Below are 22,925 nucleotides of genomic sequence, written 5' to 3' on the forward strand. Positions count from 1 at the left end.
CCACTGAGAACTAGATAAAGGCAGTTAACCTTCTGTCCCACATTTCTTCACTATTTTGTGTGCTTCATTTGAGCTTCGTCAAAATAATAGAGTACTTATATGCAGAACCACATAATAATTTGAATGCTGTTACTTATGAAATTTGAGTGATAAAATGTAATAGATTTATGCAATAGAGATATATTCTTGAACATAAATTGAATCATGTTTGACCCGGGTCACGACACCCAAAATAACCATCACGTTATCGAAAATTATGTCCAAAAATAAATGGAAATTGAATTTCCCAATAGGTGTTGCAGAAAGTATTTACATATTATATAAAAACTAAATCGTGTTACATTTTAATTTCATAATATGAGTGAAAGCGTATTTATATTTGGCAGTGTATATCAGGGTAATATTATATCTATAGGTCAAAAGGTCTGCTCTGCTTTGGTTTTAATTACAAGTATTTAATTAATCTGTAATCTGGACGTAATTGCCGTTTAAAATCCACTGTTATGACGATGTACAAAATTAAATAGGAATTGCAGTTCTGATAAAATTCCATTACTTTTATTACTTGTATTAATGAAACATTGTGATATAGGTTGCTAGAGGTAGTCCTAGTAGTGTAGATAGCGAATAGATTATACCTACGTGTATTATGTATATATACTAGTCACTCGATCCGGCTCCGCCCGGGATAGAAATAAGATGGTAGGTATATAGCCTTAGCAACTCACAGATAACGTGGATTTCTATTGATAAAATAATTATACACACAAACACTACCTTCATAATATATGTATAGACTAAATGCGTCCCGCGGTTTCTCACGCATAAATGACTTTTTTCCCTTCAATCCTAATGCTCATATGGTAAAATCAGTATAAAAAGCTCAACTTACTCTTTCTTACATCAGTTACTTCTGCTAGTGAAAGACCCGTTAAAATCGATCCAGCCGTTCCGATTTTAACGCTAATCTCTGGAATAGCCGGAACAAACAGACATAGAAAAAAAAAATGGTATAAGTACCGTGTCCACATCCACATGGATTTAATTTGATTATTTGTATGAATAGCAGATGTTACATGGATTTAGGTGTAGGTGTAGTTGTATCGATTTTAAGAGGCCTATCCTTCGCCTACTTTAGCGAGGTATTATGTGACGGCACGCTACCGGTCAGACGGATCATACTGAATCAGTAGGGTCATCTATACTAATAAAGCAGAAGAATTTATCCTTGCAATACTAACTACTAGGGAGTTATTTAATAACAATAAAGGCAAAACGGAGTAAAAAGATTTTTCTATCTTTCAAATTACTTACTGGGGTACAAGAAGGCTTAACGCAGTGAATTATTAACAATCCATCATCCAAACCTTCTCAATGTTACGATACCGATTCGATTGCGATAACGAAAATGTAAGTATATATATTTAAAAAAAAACAACTCAGTATCAATTATGTTTTTGTTGAATATATGGTTCCTTTCAAAGAGAATTAAAATATACTGTCATATAAAACTCAGAACGATATCCTCTCAGGTTGATTTATATAAAGCCCATTCTATGCATTTGTAAGCGAATACATATATCTACGTAAAATGTTATATTGCTCTTCCACATAATATCCAACATTAATTGAATACGATACAATGGCAAGTAACTATCACATCACAAATAAGATAAGAAACGCTACTGCGAGACGTGTCTCGCTGACCATCAGGTGTCCTAGCCTCTAGATTGCCTTCCAGGACCATAAAACAACGACCGGTATATCGATTTAGCCCTGAGCCAACTAGAAGTATTCCGTTCAAGAAATTACTATTGAAAATAAACCTTGGACGTAATGATATTACACGAACTTAAACTAGCCCAAGGGGCATATGAGTCAGCAATGACATCGTTTCTCACTAATTAACTAATCGGATTATTGTTTGTCCCTACATGTGTCCAATCCAAAACACGCTACAATACTCTGCATCGTCATGGATTAATGCTATAACTATTATAACCTATAAGTAATCGTCCCGACATGACAAATTCTCTATAAACCAATTTATATTTAACGACGATTCGAAGAAACAAATAGACAATAGTATGGAAGGCATTTTAGAATTTCATAAGATAAATATCAAAATATTTTACTAAAGACAATAAGAGATGTGGACATTCAATTGTAAGTAAAATAGAAAAAGTCTAATGTGAAGTAGACAATCCTAACCCCGACATACGGAGAAGCAATAAAATCGCTATCACGGAAACAGAAAAAAGATAACAGATGGTGAGCGGGGGAGTCTGATCAATTAGTCATGATTGTCGACTGTTGGATGACTCAATAATTATGGACATTTCGTCTCTTGCATTTAAATCGAATTCCGATGATCTTTTAATAACCAACAACGACCGAAAAAATATAAACGCTTAAAAAGAAAGCCTTAAAATTGATAAGACTAGAATTGAAACTAAATTAGTAAATTCCGACGTTTCCGAGTATACTTACTCGGTACTGTAAGTAGGTTTGTAAATGCAATCGCGTCTATAAGCTTTATTAATGCGAACCAGTAATAACATTATCGTCACGCGTGTTTGTTATTGCAATCGTTTCGACATTACATTTTATAATAGCTTTGTTTCTGCCTTGCGCCTCGAGCCACTAACACGCTGGTACCAGTAACCATTGTCGTATTTCAAGGAAATACTTGGGCCCATTCAGGCGTATGTTATCTGATTTTATTGTTTTGCGCGATAACTCGGCTCTAACGAGCTCAATGTCAGTTGATATCATAGCCACGGAGTTCGCAAAAAACCGTTCACGAGCGCGAGGCACTTACTTAAATAGAATGCCGGACCGCAAGATTTAAACTCGCTGTAAATCGTGACATCTTAAGAGATTTATATGATTTCATATCCCCCCTTATAAGCCTTTTTGCTTCAATGACTAAAACCAAATGTCAAAGAAAAATGAGTTCGTCAGCTGTGAAAGCTGGATAAGCAAACAGTTACGTTCGCAGTTATAATGTTATTATGAATTTCACACGTCGTCGTCGCGGTTGTTTTTCTTTACCTCAAGAAATAAAAAAATGTTACTCAGACAAATCTGTCATTGATGTCATTATAAATCTACTGAATTCTGTGATACCTAAAAATAATTTCAGTGACATGATTCAAAGTCATTTGTACTCTGTAAAACTACAGTCTATAAAATACCCCAAAACGACGATTGGGTTGTAAATAAAAATAAACGTGGCTATAAAACCAATAATAGAGTTTTACATCAACAAGCGATTACAGGCAGCGATATCATCGAGCCGCAATACGTTTTCGAACACAAACAATGCGATTTCCTAAGCGGCCCAAAAAATAGTTTCCTTTTATTGCGTTACAAGGCAATTAGGCGACTTCCTCTTCAAACAATGGAATGTAAAAAGCAGCTGGCGCGCATGACGACTCAATAATCGTGAATGAGTGGGGCGTCACGACTGAAGAATCCAGCGACAAGTGGTGTGTACGATGTACTTACTGTCTGAATTAGCTTGCTAGATCGGCAATGACTCTCTAGACTCTAGTCTAACCTGTCTGTCTATGCAATGAAAATTTATCATATAGAATAAGCGTGGGTAGATATTGTTAGCATTTCACTGCAATGATAAAAATGCATGAATACTCCCACCATACATAGTTACCCCTATTGTATAAGTTGTATTACTTCATGTAAATAGTATGATATTATGACGTATTTATTATATTTAAGTATGGAAATTTCAACAATTGCGAACGCCTTTCCTAAAGACTAAAATATTATGTTATAAAGAATATAATATGTTTAGTATAAGAAAATAATAATTCAAAGAAAGCAACATACGTATACGAAAAAGATACGTAACGTATTTGTAAGTGTCAATTTTTTGCTTGCGATTATTGTTTCGTGCCTATATTGTGCACGCACATAAAAATTTTAAGTGAATACTATTTTAGTTGCTTTGTAAACACTTGGCTACATTAATTAAAGCTAGCGAACAATTAAATTAAGCAAAACTTTAAAGAAAAATCTCCTGATCTGTGACATAAAATTTAATTGTTATGAGAATTTCATCAGTGGTATTATTACTCATGAATGAAGCAGATTTAACAATAATTAACTGACTTCGAATCATTTTCATTGTAACATAACGTTATTTCGTTAAATGTGTGAGAATATGTTGAGAACACGTTGAGAATTTCTAAAACGACACATTTATATGAAATATATTTATATGAAATAAAAAGTCATTTACATAGTTCGCACTAGTGTTTATTACTCACGCAATCTTTTTATCTTCTTCTTTTCTTTATATTAACACCCAACGAATGTAAAAAGAAAAGCATTAGGAAAAGGTAAAAAGCAAAACAAACTAATGGATCGCAAAGCATGCACAGTTTGCTATTATATAGGTAAGGGGTAAACCACGCATTAGTCACATTCCAACCTGCGGGCGTGGCTTTGGTTTTCCATGGCTCTCCTGTGACGTCATCACTAATGAAAATACAGTCTTAATCAATGACGGAAACAATTCCGTAAAATCTTACAAATGAGCGGAAGGGATACCCTTTCAAAATAGTAAGGAAATTATAAAACATCTCTGCATCGGTAACCCGTTTTCCTTTGCTATTTATTTGGTCCCTAGGTATTCAACGTTAAAGTCCATCCTTAATACATATATACCTCTACATTATACTATAACATATAAGGTTCATCTAAGAAGCCAAATTAAAAGAACTAAAAGCTGGTTCTAATTCTCGCGAAATCTCTTCAAAATTAACTTCATAGTCAAGTTAGCAAACTAGGTATAGCAGATAAATATTTTGTTAACTTGGCTTTGTTCTGCGAAACCTGCAATACGCAAACAATAAGACAAGCCAAGTTATATCGAAGTTTAACGCCAGAGGATCCATTAAACTTTACCGTTTCGATATTGTACCCATAAAATAATCTGTTTAAAGCAAAAATATTCATTTGACCGGAATAACTGATTACCGCCTTATAAATTCGCTAGATTTTCACTAAAAAGGTTAGAAACAAAAGCTTAAGCTGAGTTTAAACGAAAACATTTCTCTTATTACGTAACTCATTATTACGAATGCTGGGGCATCAACTGTATGAAACATAAATAGAACACAAGGGACTAGACTGTTGACCCGACTCAATGTCGGCGATTTAGTTGAAAGCCTGCATGTTTAACTTCCTTTCTGGAATAACATTATCTAGGTTAGTAAAGGCTTTCACGAGAGATATATAATATTAATTGTGAAGGCTATGGATAAATCCACTGTGATATCCAGTGAAAATTTTTTTCATGTTAAGAACGGCACATCATACGATACATTTTGACTTTATTATAATACTTGATCATAAAGACTCGTCACTAGGTCCTCGTTATAAATTACCACCGAGTATAATCTGAATGTGCATTTGTTTGATTATTCAATGCGTCCTTTGAGGCAACGTTACATTATAAATATTATGTTACTGTGAACAAAAAATATTATAGCGTCAGAAATGTTCAGTATTTTCCATTTTGATTTCAACAAATTTAAATAATAAAAGCTCGTGTTCTATTTCACTAGTTTCTTAATAATTTTAAATAACTGGAATGAAGTTAATTATAACATAACGCTTAACATTCGCATGTGGGCTACACGACCTTGCTGGTTGCTATACACAAGGCGAAATAAAACTGAATAGGCACTTCCGAAAGTAGCCGAGGTCATACAATCGTAGTGTATGTATATATTATACATATATATAATTCGAACAAAATATCGCGTATCATAACATTACTTTCCAAATGATTTCCATTCATTTGAATATAAGAGATAACTGGAGCATGCGAGATTCAACTCCATATAGAATATGTATAAAGCTCGGTTGATTTAACCCGTTTTATATATACCTATTAAATATGGACAACGTCTCCTTATATGTTATTCTAGTTAGTTTTGTATAGGATTTACAGACGTACAAGCCCAAGTCCTTTCATTACTTTAAAATTGATATAGGTACATTCACTCAATAGCGGCACTCGTCGGTACTACTCTCCAACACTTTCATAGATAGCTATTAGATAATACAAATCATCATCGAAAGTAGTTTTTATACGCAATCTCGCACCCGTTTCTTTGTAGTTCTTGTCCAATCAAATTACATCATTTCAGACGTGCTACGAACATAATCGGATCGGTACATTCAATTTGGTATGAACGTTGAATATCAGGTCTGTTTCTATAAACACTAGAAGCGCAAAATACTGGTTACCTACAGCTAACTTATACAATAATGTAAAGCTGAAGAGTTTGTTAATTGAACGCGTTTATCTCGATAATTACTGGTTCGAATTGAAAAATTATTTCTATGTTAAATATTCAATTTATTAAGATAGGCAATACAATGCGAGTGTAGGTAAGACGTGGGTGAAATCGCGGAACACAGCTAGTAAATTATAAAGGACAGCAGGTACAATAGATGTCATGATTCATGTAACTGAACATTTTAAATAACATATATAGGTTAGCTTGGATTGCACACGTACTCAGACAAGATTTCCTTGGGAAACAGATGTTTTACCGTTGTAATAAGTATCCTATATTATGTCCGCTCTCTACATGAAATGTCTACTGAATGAAAGAATAAAATCATGTCTCACACAAAATCGCTCCATTTTGAGATGAAAGTAAAACGAAAATACATACTTTCGCATATAGGTATGCACATTAGTAAACATTCATAACATTCTGTTATATTTTTCAATTCCCTGGCATTTCTGCAATCAAATAAATTTGTTATTGTCCGTATAACACGATGATCCTCACTAAACCTGTTTCCTATTATAAGGTAGCTCTAACTATTATGGTATATTATTATTATAGTATATTACAATAACTGTTTACTTTTATAAGGAAGCTCACTATAATTGCAGGTACCATTGTATTGAGAGGAGCCGTCGCAGCGTCACGTTCACGCTACCCTCCCGCAATCCCGGCAGATGTTTTTGTCACGCGCTTGTTAAATCACCAAGGCAGGTGCGGAATGCTGTTTATTTTTTGCGATTTTTGCTCGAGCATCTGCCGTGCACATTTCGCTTGATATTGGCTAAATGTGGTGCTTGATGATATGCAACCTTTTGTGTCTCGTTTTTGGGTTACCTGTATAATCAAGTTGATTAAATTTCCTGAAATTTCTTTCTTTCGTAGGTATTGCGTACTTCATTTTTTTATATTTATTAATAACACAGCTTTTGTTGTTACCACCGTTGTTGAAAGAATAACTGGGGTATTATTAAAATAAATTGTATGAATTTTAAATACGTCATTCTTATTAAAAGACAAACAAACATCAAAATATTATCAAAATTCATGTTTCATTATAGAAGAAATTAAAAAATTAATTACTTATCCAAATCCGTTCAGATGTTAAATCTTGATAAATAATATACACTGCACAGACACATACACACACACTCACACACACACACACCTATAGATGGACAAAACTTTCGCATTTATAATATTAGTGTGATTTCACTTACAATTGACGTGTAACAGCCAGCAATCACGAATTAGTTTAAATCAAGAATTAACCAGATAAATATTTACCTGGTAAATATAAATCTGATAAGTTTTGGTTAACTCTGGTAAGCATAAAATAAGTAAATTCTAAACTTGTGCAATATTTTTCTACAAAAATGCGTAGTAAATGAAAAATAACAGACAAAAAACTTATTACACTTTAAAAATTATAACATTTGTGTAATTATGTTTGTGTACTCAAATCCAAGGATATCTCATCCATCTTAACCACTATTTTATTATGATATGTATCATGATCAAGTTTTATTCGACATACGGAAATTATCTGCTTAAGCCTCAGACAATTCACTTAGCCTTAAATGGTTAAAACCACACCCAAATCTACGCCTGTAGGTAGGTAATAGATGAAACGTTCGCGTGAACGTCCTTTGACCTTTGCCGTACTTTTCCTTAAAAACTTTATTTTTCTTTATTGTTATAACTAAAATTTATCGTAAGATTATTTGCTGGAAAATATGGGCGTAAAGAAAATTGCGACCTACGGTGATATACCTAAGGTTCATAACTAACATACAGAAGAATAAATCATATAAGATTCATTTTTCATACGATAATCATAAGGGGCATTATCTTATATATAAAATTCTCGTGTCACAATGTTAGTCTCTATACTCCTCCGAAACGGCTTGACCGATTCCTCTGAAATTTGGTAAGCATATTGGGTAGGTCTGAGAATCGGCTAACATCTATTTTTCATACCACTAAACGATAAGAGTAAGGCAGAACAGCGTTTGCCGGATGCAGCTAGTTATAATATAGAACTCTCCTTGCAGACGCTTGAATTTAGAGCTAAAAACTTTTTTGACATAAAGATGAAAATCTTACGATGCATATTACTAAAAGAAATGCTATCACACTTCACTACATTTCACGAGCGATATCTACATCAGACTTAGCAATGCCGCTTTTAATAGTAAAATTTCAGACTATAAGCATACATTGGTGGGGTCCGTCATTGCTTATTATGGACCAACACGGACTCCCCTAGCGTGGGTTCATACTGATTGATCGTTTCCGTCCATTGTGTCCTCTCCCTTTCAAATGTTAAGAGTAGTGACCTACGATTGCTGGCTACATTAATATCAAAGAGACAACGTGAACACATGTTATTATCGTACGCAAACAGGAAAGGCGGACAATCTTGCCGAGCATATTAGTTTTGAGATGGATTTGTGCCTCCTATAGTTGACATTACTGTCTCTAGGCAGCTTCTATCTTTTTAAAATGTATTCACAAACAAACCCATGATGGAGCGCATATGAAATATTATGATATACATTCCTCATTATTAAGAAAAAGCACTTGCATAAAGAAACTCTTTAGGTACTAGCAACTATGTGTATTTAAAATTGCATATGTAGTAAAAAGCAGCTACATTTTATAGGCTCCACTCCAAAGCGCGGAATAATAATTGATGGCCTACTAGCATTTTTAGCTTTCATAAGCAGTTACCCATGGCACTTAGCCCCAGTTCAGTAGTTCGCGAACTGCAAACCGCGGAACGCAATTTAAAACGCCTCATTTACCCCATTATTCTTAGCGAAATTGTTCACAGCAGTGCGAAAAGAGGTGAAGTGATGTACAACTGTCGATTATGTATGTATTATTCAAACTTTGACCAGGTACTACGTGGGAGCGTTCGGCTTTGGCTCAAATGAATTGGGGCCGCTTTTTTTCGCGGCTTTTCGTTTTAATTTCCGTTCCATTTTCGAAATATAGATACTTTTTTTATCGAACTTTTAACTGCACCAATATTTGTTAATACTACGAAAAATATTACAGTTGATTGAAACTCTATTTTAATACATACTTCGAACAGTTTCTCTTTAATATTTGAGCTATTTTATGTCAAAATGTTCATACGTATAAATAATGTAATAACGTAATGCAAGTGAAAGAATAAAAGATTACATGACTTGGTACATTTATTATGTTAGGATTTAGGCTAGTAGATATTTAAATAACAATGTAGTGGGGTTATCTATAGTCAAGGCTTAGATGTTATGGAGGGTCAATGAACTTATGTTCCAAGAAGTCTACATGTCTATTTAATATGTATTGATTTCCTCACCCTCAATCCGTGTAGGAAATATGGGAATCCCGAATGTAGCCTGTAGGGAAATACGCCACACTTTTTATGTTTGGTGTTAAACAAAAATCGTGTGCAATTGATTTGTTTCAATGTTATATTTTTCACATCTCTTTTTTTCCATAGACTTTATTGTAACGATTTACTATTTATATCTGCCTCGGTAAAAAATTCAGTTTATTACATACTAGCCGCGCTCCGGGTTTCGCCTGCGTAACTCTGTATCCCATAGGAACATCGGGATAAAAAGTTGCCTATCTGTTATTCCAGGTGTTCAGCTAACTACGTACCAAATTTCATTGCAATCGATTCAGTAGTTTTTGCGTGAAGAGTAACAAACGTAAACGTACACATACAGATACATCCATCCTCACAAACTTTCGGATTTATAATATTAGTAGGATAACATACTAAAATGTTCTATATAACGTTAAATATTACGAAATGAAACAATATTATCAAAATTTAATTTCAAGTAAATAGAATAACATGTTTACATTAAATAAATTACTTATATTTAACCGCCAATAATAATTTATGTACTACATTGACGTCAATTGAGTTGCCTTTACAAAAGGCCTATAATATCACTTATAACGGCATTTGCTTGTTTTATGTTTTAATAAAGTTATATAGTTACAACAACAAAATTAAAACATATATTTTATGGACTTTATATATAATATTTTAGATGTTTTGTAAACATTATCTAGTAAACAAATTGGTTGATTAATTTTTCTTTATACTTTTCGTAATTATTACTATGCAGATAGCTTATATATAATTAAATAAAGAGAGTCGTATCTGTTGGTCTTTACCAATGACGAATTTTGACGTTTTCGGTTTGTTGGATTTGTCCCTGCCACAATTTGGATAACAAGTTTTAAAATTTGAAAAACTTACAATACTATATATTACATAAGTAGTATGTAATATGTACTAGTATATGTTGAACAGTAGGTACTATAGAACATTGCTATACTCGATGAGTGAGATACATACCTATGTACATTATAACATTAGCCTTTGCAATGTAGGCGTAATGCACTTACAAGTTGTTACATAATCTGTCTTGTAGAATTTTCTTGTACGTAGGCAGTATTTTAACGCTATTATATTTATCCCGTTTTCCTATACACGATGCAGTGTTTTACTTTGTTTAATGAAAAGATAATATGTACCTATACTTGGAACTTTTATATAAAGCTGCAGACAGCTGCTTTGTTCGCAAAGAACCCACAATATTTTTGGTATCTTGTAATAAGACAATACATATTATAATTGGCAAGGTCCTAGTCTTTTAGGAACTAGACACGAAATGTAAACTAACAATATAACTCAATTATTTATTTAGTTAAAAAATATAAATCTGAAGTTTTTGTCTGTTTATTTGAAAGCGCTTATCTCAGGAACTGGGTCGAATAAAAAGAAATATTTTTATGTTGAACAGCCTGTTTATTGAGGAAGGCATTACATAAGGAACGACATAACAGAAAACAGGGGGCGCAGCTACTTTTCGATAAATTAGTTCATTATGAATATCGCAGGCTTGATTAATAAATTCCTCTGGTATGTTTTAGTTTCTTCGTCGCTGCTAACATAGAAAATGCTAGATCTATAGATTTTGAGGAAACATGTCACAGGAACATTTTCTACGAACTACAAACTAAAAAAATCAATATCACAGGAAAATGTTCATTTTGGCATGTGCAAGGCGAGAACAAGTTTATCATTTCCTAGCTGTGCGGTTTCACTCACGTCGTACATGAAGTTAAAGAGCATACAGGCTACCTCAATAAAGATATAATATATTATAATAATAACGTAAGAAGAATCTAAAATAACCTAAGCTAATATTTTCGGTGGTTCAAATCTAAAAGCTTAAAAGACAGATGAATATTATAAGGCGTTATTGCTTACAATAGCAAAAAAAAAGAAAGATGTTAATATGAAATAATAACTCCAAATATTACTTAAATATAAACAAGACAAGTCGTTCCGATAATAACATGAATATAGATGGATAGATATAGATGAAAACCAACTGTAAAAGGGTTTTTAAAAAAGCGGCTATCAACTCTAGCCTTCAGAATTTATTTTATCGTCCTAGATGCCCTAACTTGGCATTATAGTGACATTTAGCGAAACCCCAATTCTGAACGCATACATCTTTTATTCATTACTTTTATATCTCTAACATATGAATAAAACTTGTTTAAAATAAGGTAAATATTTGAATCACTAACAAATAAGTTCTTATGTTCAAATTAATGTACGAAACTACCGATCCGTTTCCGAAATATCCTTTCACTGAAATTAAATTCTAAATATGAATACTTTACGATTTAAAATAGAAGCCATTTAAATGAGGACAATTTAATTTTACAATTAACAGCTGTACATCGCGGTCTCACACACGTCTTGTATGATGTTATATAGCCTCAATTAATGGATAATTCAATACCAAATTGAATTTTTGAATTCGAATCATTCACGAGATTAGCGCATTCAAACAAACAAACTCTACAGCTTTACATTATTGAGTATAGATATTTAGAACACGTTCATTTTTGAATTAGACAAGTGACACATTCAGTATTATCTTATCTTATACCTTTAAACGAGCAATTCTTGTATATATATATATATATATATAATTGGAATCTCGGAATCGGCTCCAACGATTTTCATGAAATTTAGTATATAGGGGGTTTCGGGGGCGATAAATCGATCTAGCTAGGAATTTTTTTTAGAAAATGTAATATTCGTGTTTTATTCGTGTTTTTTTTTCCTGACATCTATTGGTGAATAATAATACTATTTTGCTTAGTAGATAGCTGGACAACTGAAATAACACACAGGCACTTTTTATACCGATATTCCTACGGGATACGGACTTACGCGGTTTCAACCGCGGGTCACAGCTAGTGATATATAAAATTAGTCATAACAAGAACACAGATCATAAACGAGTTCTCAGACACATTTATCAGCAGCCGCAAACTCCGGCGTCTAACCTCCGCTGTGATCTCTCTGACGCTATGTAAAGTGTGAACCAAAAATATCCAGCCTATTCACATCTCACTATATATAATGTCAGCCTAAGAACGATTCGCACACAGTTGCCACCGCGACAATTTCATTCATACACCAATATCATTAATGTTTGGATGGCCGTTTATAATACTTATTATGGTTTGGGTGTAGGTGTTGTAGGTTCGTATCTGTGTCCTAGCAGTGGGAACATAGATGGGCTGATGATGATGTTGATATATATATGTATGTATGTAAAAGAATTTGGAGTACCTATTATTCCTACTATAAAAATACCCCTCGAAAAATGAAGTTAAATAACTATACCTAATAGGCATTAGTTTCTTTTATGAACCAAACTATCTAAAATTTTGGATAAACTTTGTAGCACCGCTACGCAACAAAGTATTTAAAATTGAAATAAAATCTAAATGTTGAAAAGACGGTTTTGTTATAAAAATACCATGTCCGGACTTACCGCCCAAAAAAAGCATGAAATACATTATAGTGTATAAGCTACATTTGCTAACTAAAGTAAAAGTATTTTGTTCTTCTATGTAGTGGTACTGTAACGCTGTAAATTTTTAACGTGCGTTCTTTTACAACGAAATTAATGGTAATTGAAAGAATTAGATCACCATCCTTTCCGTTGTTCATTCTTCGCATTCCGATGACGTACAACTGATTGATAAAGGGTCATAAACCATAATATGTATGTACGTACACGCTTCAACCACGCATTCTTCACTTGATACGTCTAATTAACACAATGAATCATTAATTGTTTACGCAAATAGCAATCCTCATAAACGCCATTTTGATTGAAAATTATCATGTCTCCTATTGACTTGATTTTGGTTATGATTTTTCGCGTGTTTTAATTCTAATATGTTACTATTACTACCTATTCGTTGTTATACTCTTGTGTATCAAACTTTATCGATTCCTTAATTAATTGATAACAAAGTATTGTAATGAAATTTTACATTTGACGCGTTTAGAAAACAATCGCTACTAATATTATAAATGCGTTAATAACTCTTTCACGCCTAAACTACTGAACCGATTTTGATGAAATTTGCTGTAGAGATAGTAGTCATCCTGGAAATAACGTGGGCACGGGAATTATGCGATTTTTTTCTTTGACTACGCAGGCGAAGCAGCAAGCGGAAAGCTAATAGAGAATATACCCGAAATGGGTTTACATCACAATATTTATCTCTCATATGAAGTACTTAACTTTGGAAAAGTGAAATACGTTCATAACAAAAGTTTAACAAATAATTGCGTTGACCTATGAACATATTAAATGAATTAATCATAAAACACAAAGACGTTATCAGCTTATCATTTATTTATGACAGAAGTATCAGAACGCTATCTATAATATGATATTATTATGTAATTGCTATTGGTTCCGTATGTATTCTTCGGATGATAAGGGATGATAATCATGAAGATGGATTCCAAGATGGAAAGAGCTGCGTCCTCTCGCCGATCCGTGGCGACGCTTGAATCCCGGCCACCAATGAACCCACCTAAGCAATGGAATTACTTCCCCTTTTCCGTTTTTTGTTAGGTACATAGATACACCTCAGGAACTCCAACCTAATACGGGTACGCCCAATCCAAAACGGATACGATTGCGAATGTAAGAATAACATTTGAACAACATACATAAGAGATTAACACAGGGAATTTATTGTCCCTGATTGGCCGGCTTGTAATTAAATAAAATCCGTATTACATATGTAAGAGTCTTTGGCACTACCGTATACAGATTAACTTACGCATAGGACAAATCAGCATTTGCTTCAAAAGTCACTGGATATTTCGTTTATTGCTCCAATAAAGGAGGGCCTTGGGTAAGCGCTCGTTCGCGTAATGAACGCCAGACATTCCACTCTAAAAGTCAATTGTTTTATTGATTGATAGCTTAGAAATAGTCAAGAATTGCGTAACATCTATACTGTACATGTCTTATCACCATCATAGCATATATTAGAATGATACTCAGACGGAGTTGCTAAGCGAAGAATAATATTTTAATGATTGCAAAAACATTTTATCATCGTCCAAGTACAAAACTTTCTGCAATCGCACTACAAAATACTACATTCTGGATTATATTCATAATACTACGAGCGTGCCGACTTTCATAATACGGGTAATCGAGAGTGTGATAGTTCGAAAAAATTCCGAAATTGTTTACACACACACACACCAACACCAACACAAAGCGTCTAGACGTCTACGCTTCGATTAAAATTATTATATTCAGGTGAAATACAAAATACTGTAAGTAAAAAACGGAAACCTGGCTAGACGGTAAGCCCAGTAGCTAAAGTTAACATATCAAACCCTTTTGTAAATAGAAAGAATGGCACATCAAATCAGAAACATGACAAACTAACTCACTCAAATCTTGCTAATTACAAATAAAACCGATAAGTCATTATTATAGCAATATATACAGCAATAAATTGTTAAAAGCAGGAATTTTCGATCGGCCTCCCGCCGCCATCCGCCGACAGCACTTTTACTTTCGACCGCTACATTCACCTGTACTCAAAGCCTGCCCTAGATACTAGATTCGTGTATTTACGCGATCCCTAATATTGAGTTCACAATAATTATGCCCTAGATCGTAAAACTTAAGGAAAACTCCAAAAGTGATATTGAAAAACTTAAAGGCTGTTTATTGTTGGAAAGTTATTATTCTTTTATGTATTAGCGGGCAAATAAGCTGTGAGGGTTGTGGTTTCTTCCTTAGTGTGAGATGGCCCAATTCGTGCTAAAGTGTGCTTGACTCCCTCACTAAACAGTGATTGCCTTTATCACCTTTGTTATCAATACCAATTATTTTTGTAAAATAATGATAACATAGCAGAGTCTGTCTTTGGAGCATTTGTCTTTTTTTTACAAAACAAATTAATAAAAAAAAATAATACTACATGACAGATTGTACACTTAATATTTATCCTTTGCCTAAGGAGTTGCCTGGAAAAATCAATTGCTTAAATTTATTTTCTTTCTTCTTTCTTTTATGTACTATAAAAGTGTTAAAATAAACAGATTTTCCTTAAGAGCTAATATTATACAATCTGTATGTACTCATCTAACTTTATATACACTTTAGTATGTTAAATTCTTTTTCTTAATTGGAAATATTTACCCCAAAAAAATAATTGTCACAATCATTAGTATAAAATAACAATTAAATATTCTCTAGGTAAAACAATGTTTCAACACAAAAATTGAGTTGTTGTTATCCTCAATTTGTTTAAATTACATTTATTATTATTGATATGTAAATAATGTAGTTTTATTCAGCAATCCCTAAAATGACGAGGTATTCAATTCGACTTTTTGCTTATTTCTGTTTTCTCGCTCTATAACTCCATGGGTTTTCAATGTTTGACATGATTTCTTTCATGCCTCTTTGGAAATTCTTGTCATTTCACTACACCACAATGTAATTTAAACTTTACAACCAAAACTATAACAAAAATATGTAAATCTTATGATTTAACAGTCAAGTATTGTAAGATCACTTCTATTTCTGTTATATTCAAAAATTCAAGGTACTTATTGAGACAATTATGTAAGTTACTTACACTCTCATAACATTAAAATTTTAAGAAGCATTCTAATGTGAAAGTAGAGGTAGTTATTATTTAATTATATTGAAATTACAATTCATTATTTCCAGTCTCAATTATAATTAGACAACATGAAAATGAATTTATATTATACTGTTGTAAAAAAATATAAATAGTCTAAAACGCAATAATTGTAATAGGTATAAATATATGGTGTAACAAACTTGAAATTAGATCATATTATTTGAGACATACCACCAGGAGGCTACTCAAATTTCAATAACAATAATAAGAGCGGCCTAAAACTTTATTGACATGGAAAGTTTAAGTAAATACAAAACGAATGTGACTGAAATATTCTGAAAAATTTAAATCCACCTGTATAATTTTTCGTATTTTATTGTATTGTCAGAATTATTAAATGGCTACAAAGGAGCTATATTTGTAAAATGTAATTTTATTGTAATTTACAAATGGTATTCAATTCAACAATATTCTCGATAGATTATGTACCCCAGTTTTAGACAGCTATTTGTTTATTACATTTGTGTACCTGATTGACAAAATTTCTATAAATCATTCAGACTGCTAATTGAATGTTTAATAAAGGAAATGGTTTTTAATCAAACAGCTTTAAGCAATAAAGCTAGTTATAGTTGGCTGTCACAAACCCGTTGTTTGCTATTGAAAGTATATCTATCAATCATTTCGGCTCTCTTTAGTGTATAACTGGATTGCTGCCAAGGTCGTCTGATTTCAGTAATTAAGGACAGATAATAAAATTTGTAGATATTGATATCATATTACAATGAAGGCATAGTAAGAAACAATAATTATAAACTATAAATAAAGTTTATATAAAGAAATACTACCACATTAAACTTGACGCTCAATAAAAAATTTAACACTCAAGTAAAACTTAATGAAATTATTCATTTAAATAATTTATAATATCTTATATTATTTGTTATTGATTCAGTGATTGTAAATTATTTATTATACTTTGAATAGGTAGATTATTAATATAAAAAACAATACATACTTAAAGGACTTATATTTTATTATCTATAACTTTGTATGATTATATTAGTTAGGATTAATATTTTTATTTACTTACAAATTTAAATACGAACTAATCGACCTATTATCGCAAGAAACTGACATGATAAGAGTTATAGTCGGCGATAAATTTTCTAAAATAAATACATAATAATGAATGTTTGTTGAACGAAAATAGCCCGTACTGTAAGGAGATAAGAGCTCATTGATAGTACCTACTGAAAGTAAGGTGACTCACCTGAAATCCAGGCTAAGATTCCTTTGATGCGTAGGGGGTTTGTTTTTGGCATCGAGGCGGCTACCGTGAATAGGGACATCTTCCAACATGCTCACGCACTGATGTTTTCACCACACAAAAAACCCATAACAAAAAAGCGTAAAATCAAAGAGTAAATAACAACATGGCGTCGTCGATAGTCCACACAATTGTCTACTCAAAATATACCCACATCTACTTGAAACGAAAGTCAACAACGAATATGTAAAAGTATGAGCAATTCTTAAATTATATAGAATTGATTAAATTAACAATATATCAACATGATCCACTTTTGTTAAGGAACTGACTTCGACAGTCAACTTTTAAACTGGTTTGTCTTGAAATGTACACAGGCCACAGATGTAGAAATTCAAAAACAAAATCGTACCAAGCTATAAAAACTAATATTTACTGCGAAAAATACTACAAAAAGCTTGTAAACGTAACTAAACGAAATATTAAATTAAAGAAATCGATGACTCTTCCATCGAGACAACATCACAATTAATTTCTATTTTGTTGCTCCTGACAAATAATATAGTGTGACATCTGCACATTTCGATCTGCCAATGTCATAAACTGACAGTGATATGTTTTCTGTGCATTTACTTCACAGAGTATTTATAGAGATTGAAAGTTGTAATATATTTTTTAAAAATTTGAAACAATTAATCATAAAAAATATGTATAAGAATGAATACCCATCAAAGACAAATAATCCATGTTCAGCTTCCTACGATATTTTTGTAACAAAGATCCTCAGGTGATCGGCCTAATTCGGAATTCTGGTAAAGATAACATTTAGTAAGACGCAATCATTTTAAAAAATGGAACACATAATATTAAATTTTGTACAAGTAAAAAAAAAAGTGAGGAAAAATGAATTTATAACGAGACATTTTAAAAATTAAGTAGTGTAGAAAATTAAATTCATCAAGTAGAAATAAATAGTACCAATTTCATTCTTATCATATTTTATTTGATATAATAACTTAAGTATATGGAGTGAAGGCTTCTATAACATACTTAGAGTAATTATAAAAGCTTCTGTAAATGAAACATGTTATATCGTGGTTAACGAAACATTTCTTGAATTAGCTTAGATCTAAGTTATAAATGAAGTTAAATATTTTTCACTTAAAAAGCAAATCATTTAACAGGTTCCTGTGACTGTCTCGAAGATTGCCTTTTGTGAACATTTGGCTTTCTTAGTCTATGATAGTTGGGCATTACTTTACTGAGGAAGTCAAGCTGTAAAAGCTGTGATGGTTGTTTCTCTAATGCTTCTCGGATGTGGTGCTCTGAACCCCAGATAACAGTATTGTCAACTAATGTTTGAGGTGCTATGAGTTGACATGATGCACCTGAAAAAGAAATAGATAATAAAGAAATAATGAGATTCAATGAATATATTATATGTGCTTATCATCTTGTTAAGGGTTTTTATATTTTGTTAACATTAAAAGTCAAGGTTCTTTTTCAGACAAAATATTGTCTCTTGTGTTTATTGCATGTGTGTTTATTTTCGTTGATTTGATACTAAGAGTGGTATCAAATAATTAAAAATAATTGAAAAGTGGAAAGGTGAATGTTTACCATTACGAGTACATCATAATTAAGATGTCCTATTATATTCCATTTACCATTAGCACAGAATCACATTGCAAAATACCACTGTAATTTTTATCTTAAATAGTTACATACCAACAACACATCCACTTCCAATTTTGACATCTACACCAACAAAAGATCTGCACTCAAAGACATTACTCTCCCCAATGTGACCAAAAATTGATTCCAGCTTGCAGCCAACTTCAAAAACATTATGAGCACCAATGAAAAGTGGTTTTGGTGGCACTTCTTGTTTGTCACTTTTTCTGTAAAAAAAAAATTATAATATCCTAGTTATATACAGGATTTGGAGAAGGTATTACCATTAAAATTTATATTATTGTCTTTTTTAAATCATCATATATAATATTAGAAATGGATAAACTTTTAGAAATCAAAATATTGAATAACACCTTTGCATTTCTTGTTAGATTAGTTTATAAGTCATGAGCCCTGATTGTACAATAAAATACATACTTGTGTATGATGGTTGAGTATTCTTCAATGATGCAGTACTCTGCTATGATAATGGGGCCTCCTTCAGCCTTAATTGTCACTCTAGGATGTATAACAGTGCCACCTCCAATAGTGATGTCACCTTCTAGAGTACAATCTTCGCAAACTGTTGCACCAGGCAAAATTTTTATGCTAGAATAATGACAATATTGAGCATATTTTATTTACATTTGCCAACAGTGACTACATTTATATATTCAACATAGCAGTTGCAAAAAAATTGTAAACTTACTTGTGAGACATGTTTGTAACCGCAAGAAAGTTTTATTTTATTAGAAAAAGGCGTTTTACTTAAAATACAGAATTATTCCATACACATATCAATTTTATAAATAGTTTCAGATTTTATACTCTTTCATGTAGTGCAAATATTATTCATACTTCAAAACACAAATTATAAATGTTATCTAAAATTAACTGTCATTTGTCACTTGACAGATATACATATATATTTTTTTGTCGTTAAAGGTAATTTCCAGAGACAATTAAATTTGTTAGAATGTGTAATAACATTCTACTTGTTTTGTCTACTGATAAACGGTTGCCCATTTGGTGTAGTAGTTAACAAAAGTTCGGGACGGATGTAATTGTTGCCGTCCGAACAAGACGCATTATTTTTACGCATCACCATGGCAGACTAAGTCGTTTTTTTAGTACTGTCGAGACTCTAGCTCATAGATTACACTTAATTACGGAGTCTAAATAGCATGGGAGCCAACCATCGATCCTTTGTTTATGTACTACAATGTGAAATAAAACAAACAAAATGCAAAAATACTCTTCAAGTTCTCTAAGTTGGAAAATATCATCATTTTACACATCGACTATGTAGTGTCACAGATAGTACAATACTCCATATTATTATACTACTCTTTGATAATACTAGTGTGTTCTTACTTCTTAATTCTTATCATTATTTGTCACATTTTGACAATCGCATTGGCGGCAATGTTCGTAACTAATATTGTTCTGCGTTGAAGTTTCTATTTCACATTTTAAATATTTTTAATTTGAAAGAGAAGCAATATGGAGCCTCAGTTTCAATTTCCGTTTGAACCATATGATATTCAAAAGAAATTCATGAAAGAGTTGTACGATACAATAGATAAGCAAGAACTTGGTATTTTTGAGAGTCCCACTGGAACTGTGAGTAATCATGAAGATATTTTTGTGTCTATATAGTGTACTTATTTAACTTTCACTTATTACTGACATTTTTCAGGGAAAGTCGTTGAGTATTTGTTGCGGTGCATTACAATGGCTCAAAGACAATAACAAAAAAGTCGTAGAAGATTTAGAAAAGGAAATAGCTGTATTAAAAGAAAAAAATTCTGATATTCCAGGTAAACCTTTCTACGTTTTACTAATATGAATGTTAAAATATTTTCTCATGATCAGTGAAGCAAAGTAAACTCAATTTCAATACCAAAGAAGTTGAAAACAATTTAATGTATAAATGTATGCTTTCTTGATCATCTCTTCAAATTGCATTTTTATTTATTATATTTACAGTTAATATAATATTTGATTCACCGTTTTACCCTAAAATTAGTAAATATCTATGTGAGGAGGATAATTATTATTCAATAGAAAATCTTTGACTTATTTATAGATAAATGTATTCTATAGTATTAAAATTTTCAGCTGCTGATGACTGGCTACAAGAAGAGTATCATAAAATTAAAAATAACCAAATTATTGCTAGTTTGCAATTAAAATTAGATAAATTGAATAAAAGGGAAGAATATTTCAATGACCTGAAGAAGAGAGTAGCATCATGTAAGGCGAACATTAATAAAATAGATCGCTATTTTAAAAAGCAAACTCCAGAGATAACTGAAGATAAGGAAAACAAATTAGAAGAAGATTTAGACAATGATTTAATGATTGAAGATGTGGATGTTCAAGATGATGATTCTGAGCATGAAGATGTAGAAGATAATGAAAGTGATCCTATTACAAAGGTAATATTTTGGAAGTAGCGTTTAAGGTATGTCAAACTAAAGGAAAGTAGCACTATGGAGATGGGATTGTCACATAGGTAAACAATGTAATAAATATTGTTTTGCAAGAGAAGATACATATTATATATAAGAAACTGATTCAAGCTACAGTTTGTCGATAATTCTCGTCTATAAGACTCAAAAATTATTGGAAATACTCCCCATGTATCCTGTATTATTTGTTAAAAATATTATACCTCTCAATGTTCTAATTTTATTTAAAATTTTTAGATATACATAAGTAGCAGAACACACAGTCAGCTATCTCAATTTGTTGGAGAAATTAAGCGTACAGTGTTCAATAACAACGTTAGAGTAGTAACCATGGGATCAAGACAACATTATTGTATCAACTCTGATGTTAATAAACTGAAGAATGTCAACTTGATTAATGAAAGGTGAGATTACATGAGTATTATAAATATTTTTCATTGGGGTAAGGGTAATATATTTTCATGTATAATCTAACTATTTTTGTCTATATTTAGAATTGGATCAAATATCCCTACATTTGTTTTACTGGTTCACTAAGAGATTGAGATTACGATGTATTTCTTATGTCTTTTAGTTATAAGTATTCTTGAACTGAACATTTTCAGGTGTTTAGATTTACAAAAATCTAAAACTAAATCAACCCTAACCGATGAAGATGGCAATGTGTTAAAGAAAACCAAAACAAAAACATGTACGGGCTGCCCTTTTTATAATCAGAGTAATATTACAAAACTCAAGGAGAGATTGTTGGTTGATATTATGGACATGGAAGATTTAGTAAAGTGTGGCAAATTGTTAAAGGCATGTCCATATTATGCCTCTCGAATGGCTTTAGATGAGTCTGAGGTTTGTATATTATACATATATACTAGATAGATACTTAGTTTTGAAAAACAATCTATTTATTAACTATCTAACATTACTTTTTTGAGATTTAAGCTTCAACTAAAATAATGATATGATCCTTATTAACATACTCCTAGAACCAAAATATGTCTATTGCCTTGCATAAAAAAAGTATTGTGGGTTGAAGATATGGATTTATTTATCCAATTTAAATAAAAAAAATGTTAGAATTTATATCCAAATGAAACTACTGCCGCCACCTGTCGGAAGTTATATATAACATGTAAACGTCAGATATGT

The 22,925-nt window shown here is 31.9% G+C and overlaps 3 protein-coding genes across 3 annotated transcripts in view; 1 reads left to right on the forward strand and 2 right to left on the reverse strand.

Annotated features, from left to right (window-relative positions):
• The window catches only part of LOC119840406 (phosphatidylinositol 4-kinase beta-like), a 41,696-nt gene extending 23,518 nt beyond the window's left edge, over positions 1-18,178 (reverse strand). The window contains exon 1 of the mRNA XM_038367004.1: positions 17,635-18,178. Coding sequence (XP_038222932.1) covers positions 17,635-17,723 — 89 coding nt within the window. The 5' untranslated portion in view covers positions 17,724-18,178. The remainder of the gene's footprint in view (positions 1-17,634) is intronic.
• A 433-nt stretch (positions 18,179-18,611) lies between these two features.
• Positions 18,612-20,201, reverse strand: LOC119840408 (dynactin subunit 6-like). Its single transcript, XM_038367007.1, has 4 exons — positions 20,015-20,201; positions 19,744-19,914; positions 19,360-19,532; positions 18,612-19,019 (listed from the first exon to the last, which is right to left on the reverse strand). The coding sequence occupies exons 1-4, from the start codon at positions 20,023-20,025 to the stop codon at positions 18,805-18,807; spliced, it is 570 nt and encodes a 189-aa protein (XP_038222935.1). The 5' UTR covers positions 20,026-20,201; the 3' UTR covers positions 18,612-18,804.
• Positions 20,202-20,340: 139 nt separating this feature from the next.
• LOC119840602 (ATP-dependent DNA helicase DDX11-like) overlaps positions 20,341-22,925 on the forward strand; it is a 6,148-nt gene continuing 3,563 nt past the window's right edge. The window contains exons 1-5 of the mRNA XM_038367288.1: positions 20,341-20,928; positions 21,005-21,125; positions 21,427-21,746; positions 22,017-22,183; positions 22,385-22,625. Of these exons, the coding sequence (XP_038223216.1) occupies positions 20,809-20,928; positions 21,005-21,125; positions 21,427-21,746; positions 22,017-22,183; positions 22,385-22,625 (969 nt within the window). The 5' untranslated portion in view covers positions 20,341-20,808. The remainder of the gene's footprint in view (positions 20,929-21,004; positions 21,126-21,426; positions 21,747-22,016; positions 22,184-22,384; positions 22,626-22,925) is intronic.

This window comes from Zerene cesonia, chromosome 6 (assembly GCF_012273895.1).
Source record: "Zerene cesonia ecotype Mississippi chromosome 6, Zerene_cesonia_1.1, whole genome shotgun sequence".
In the NCBI taxonomy this organism is placed as follows: domain Eukaryota; kingdom Metazoa; phylum Arthropoda; class Insecta; order Lepidoptera; family Pieridae; genus Zerene; species Zerene cesonia.

Coding starts and splice junctions, on each gene's coding strand:
- LOC119840408 (XM_038367007.1), bottom strand. Junction 19,533..19,743: donor TACTCAACCATCATACACAA/GTATGTATTTTA, acceptor TTTTTTTTACAG/AAAAAGTGACAAACAAGAAG. Junction 19,020..19,359: donor TGGAAGTGGATGTGTTGTTG/GTATGTAACTAT, acceptor TTTCTTTTTCAG/GTGCATCATGTCAACTCATA.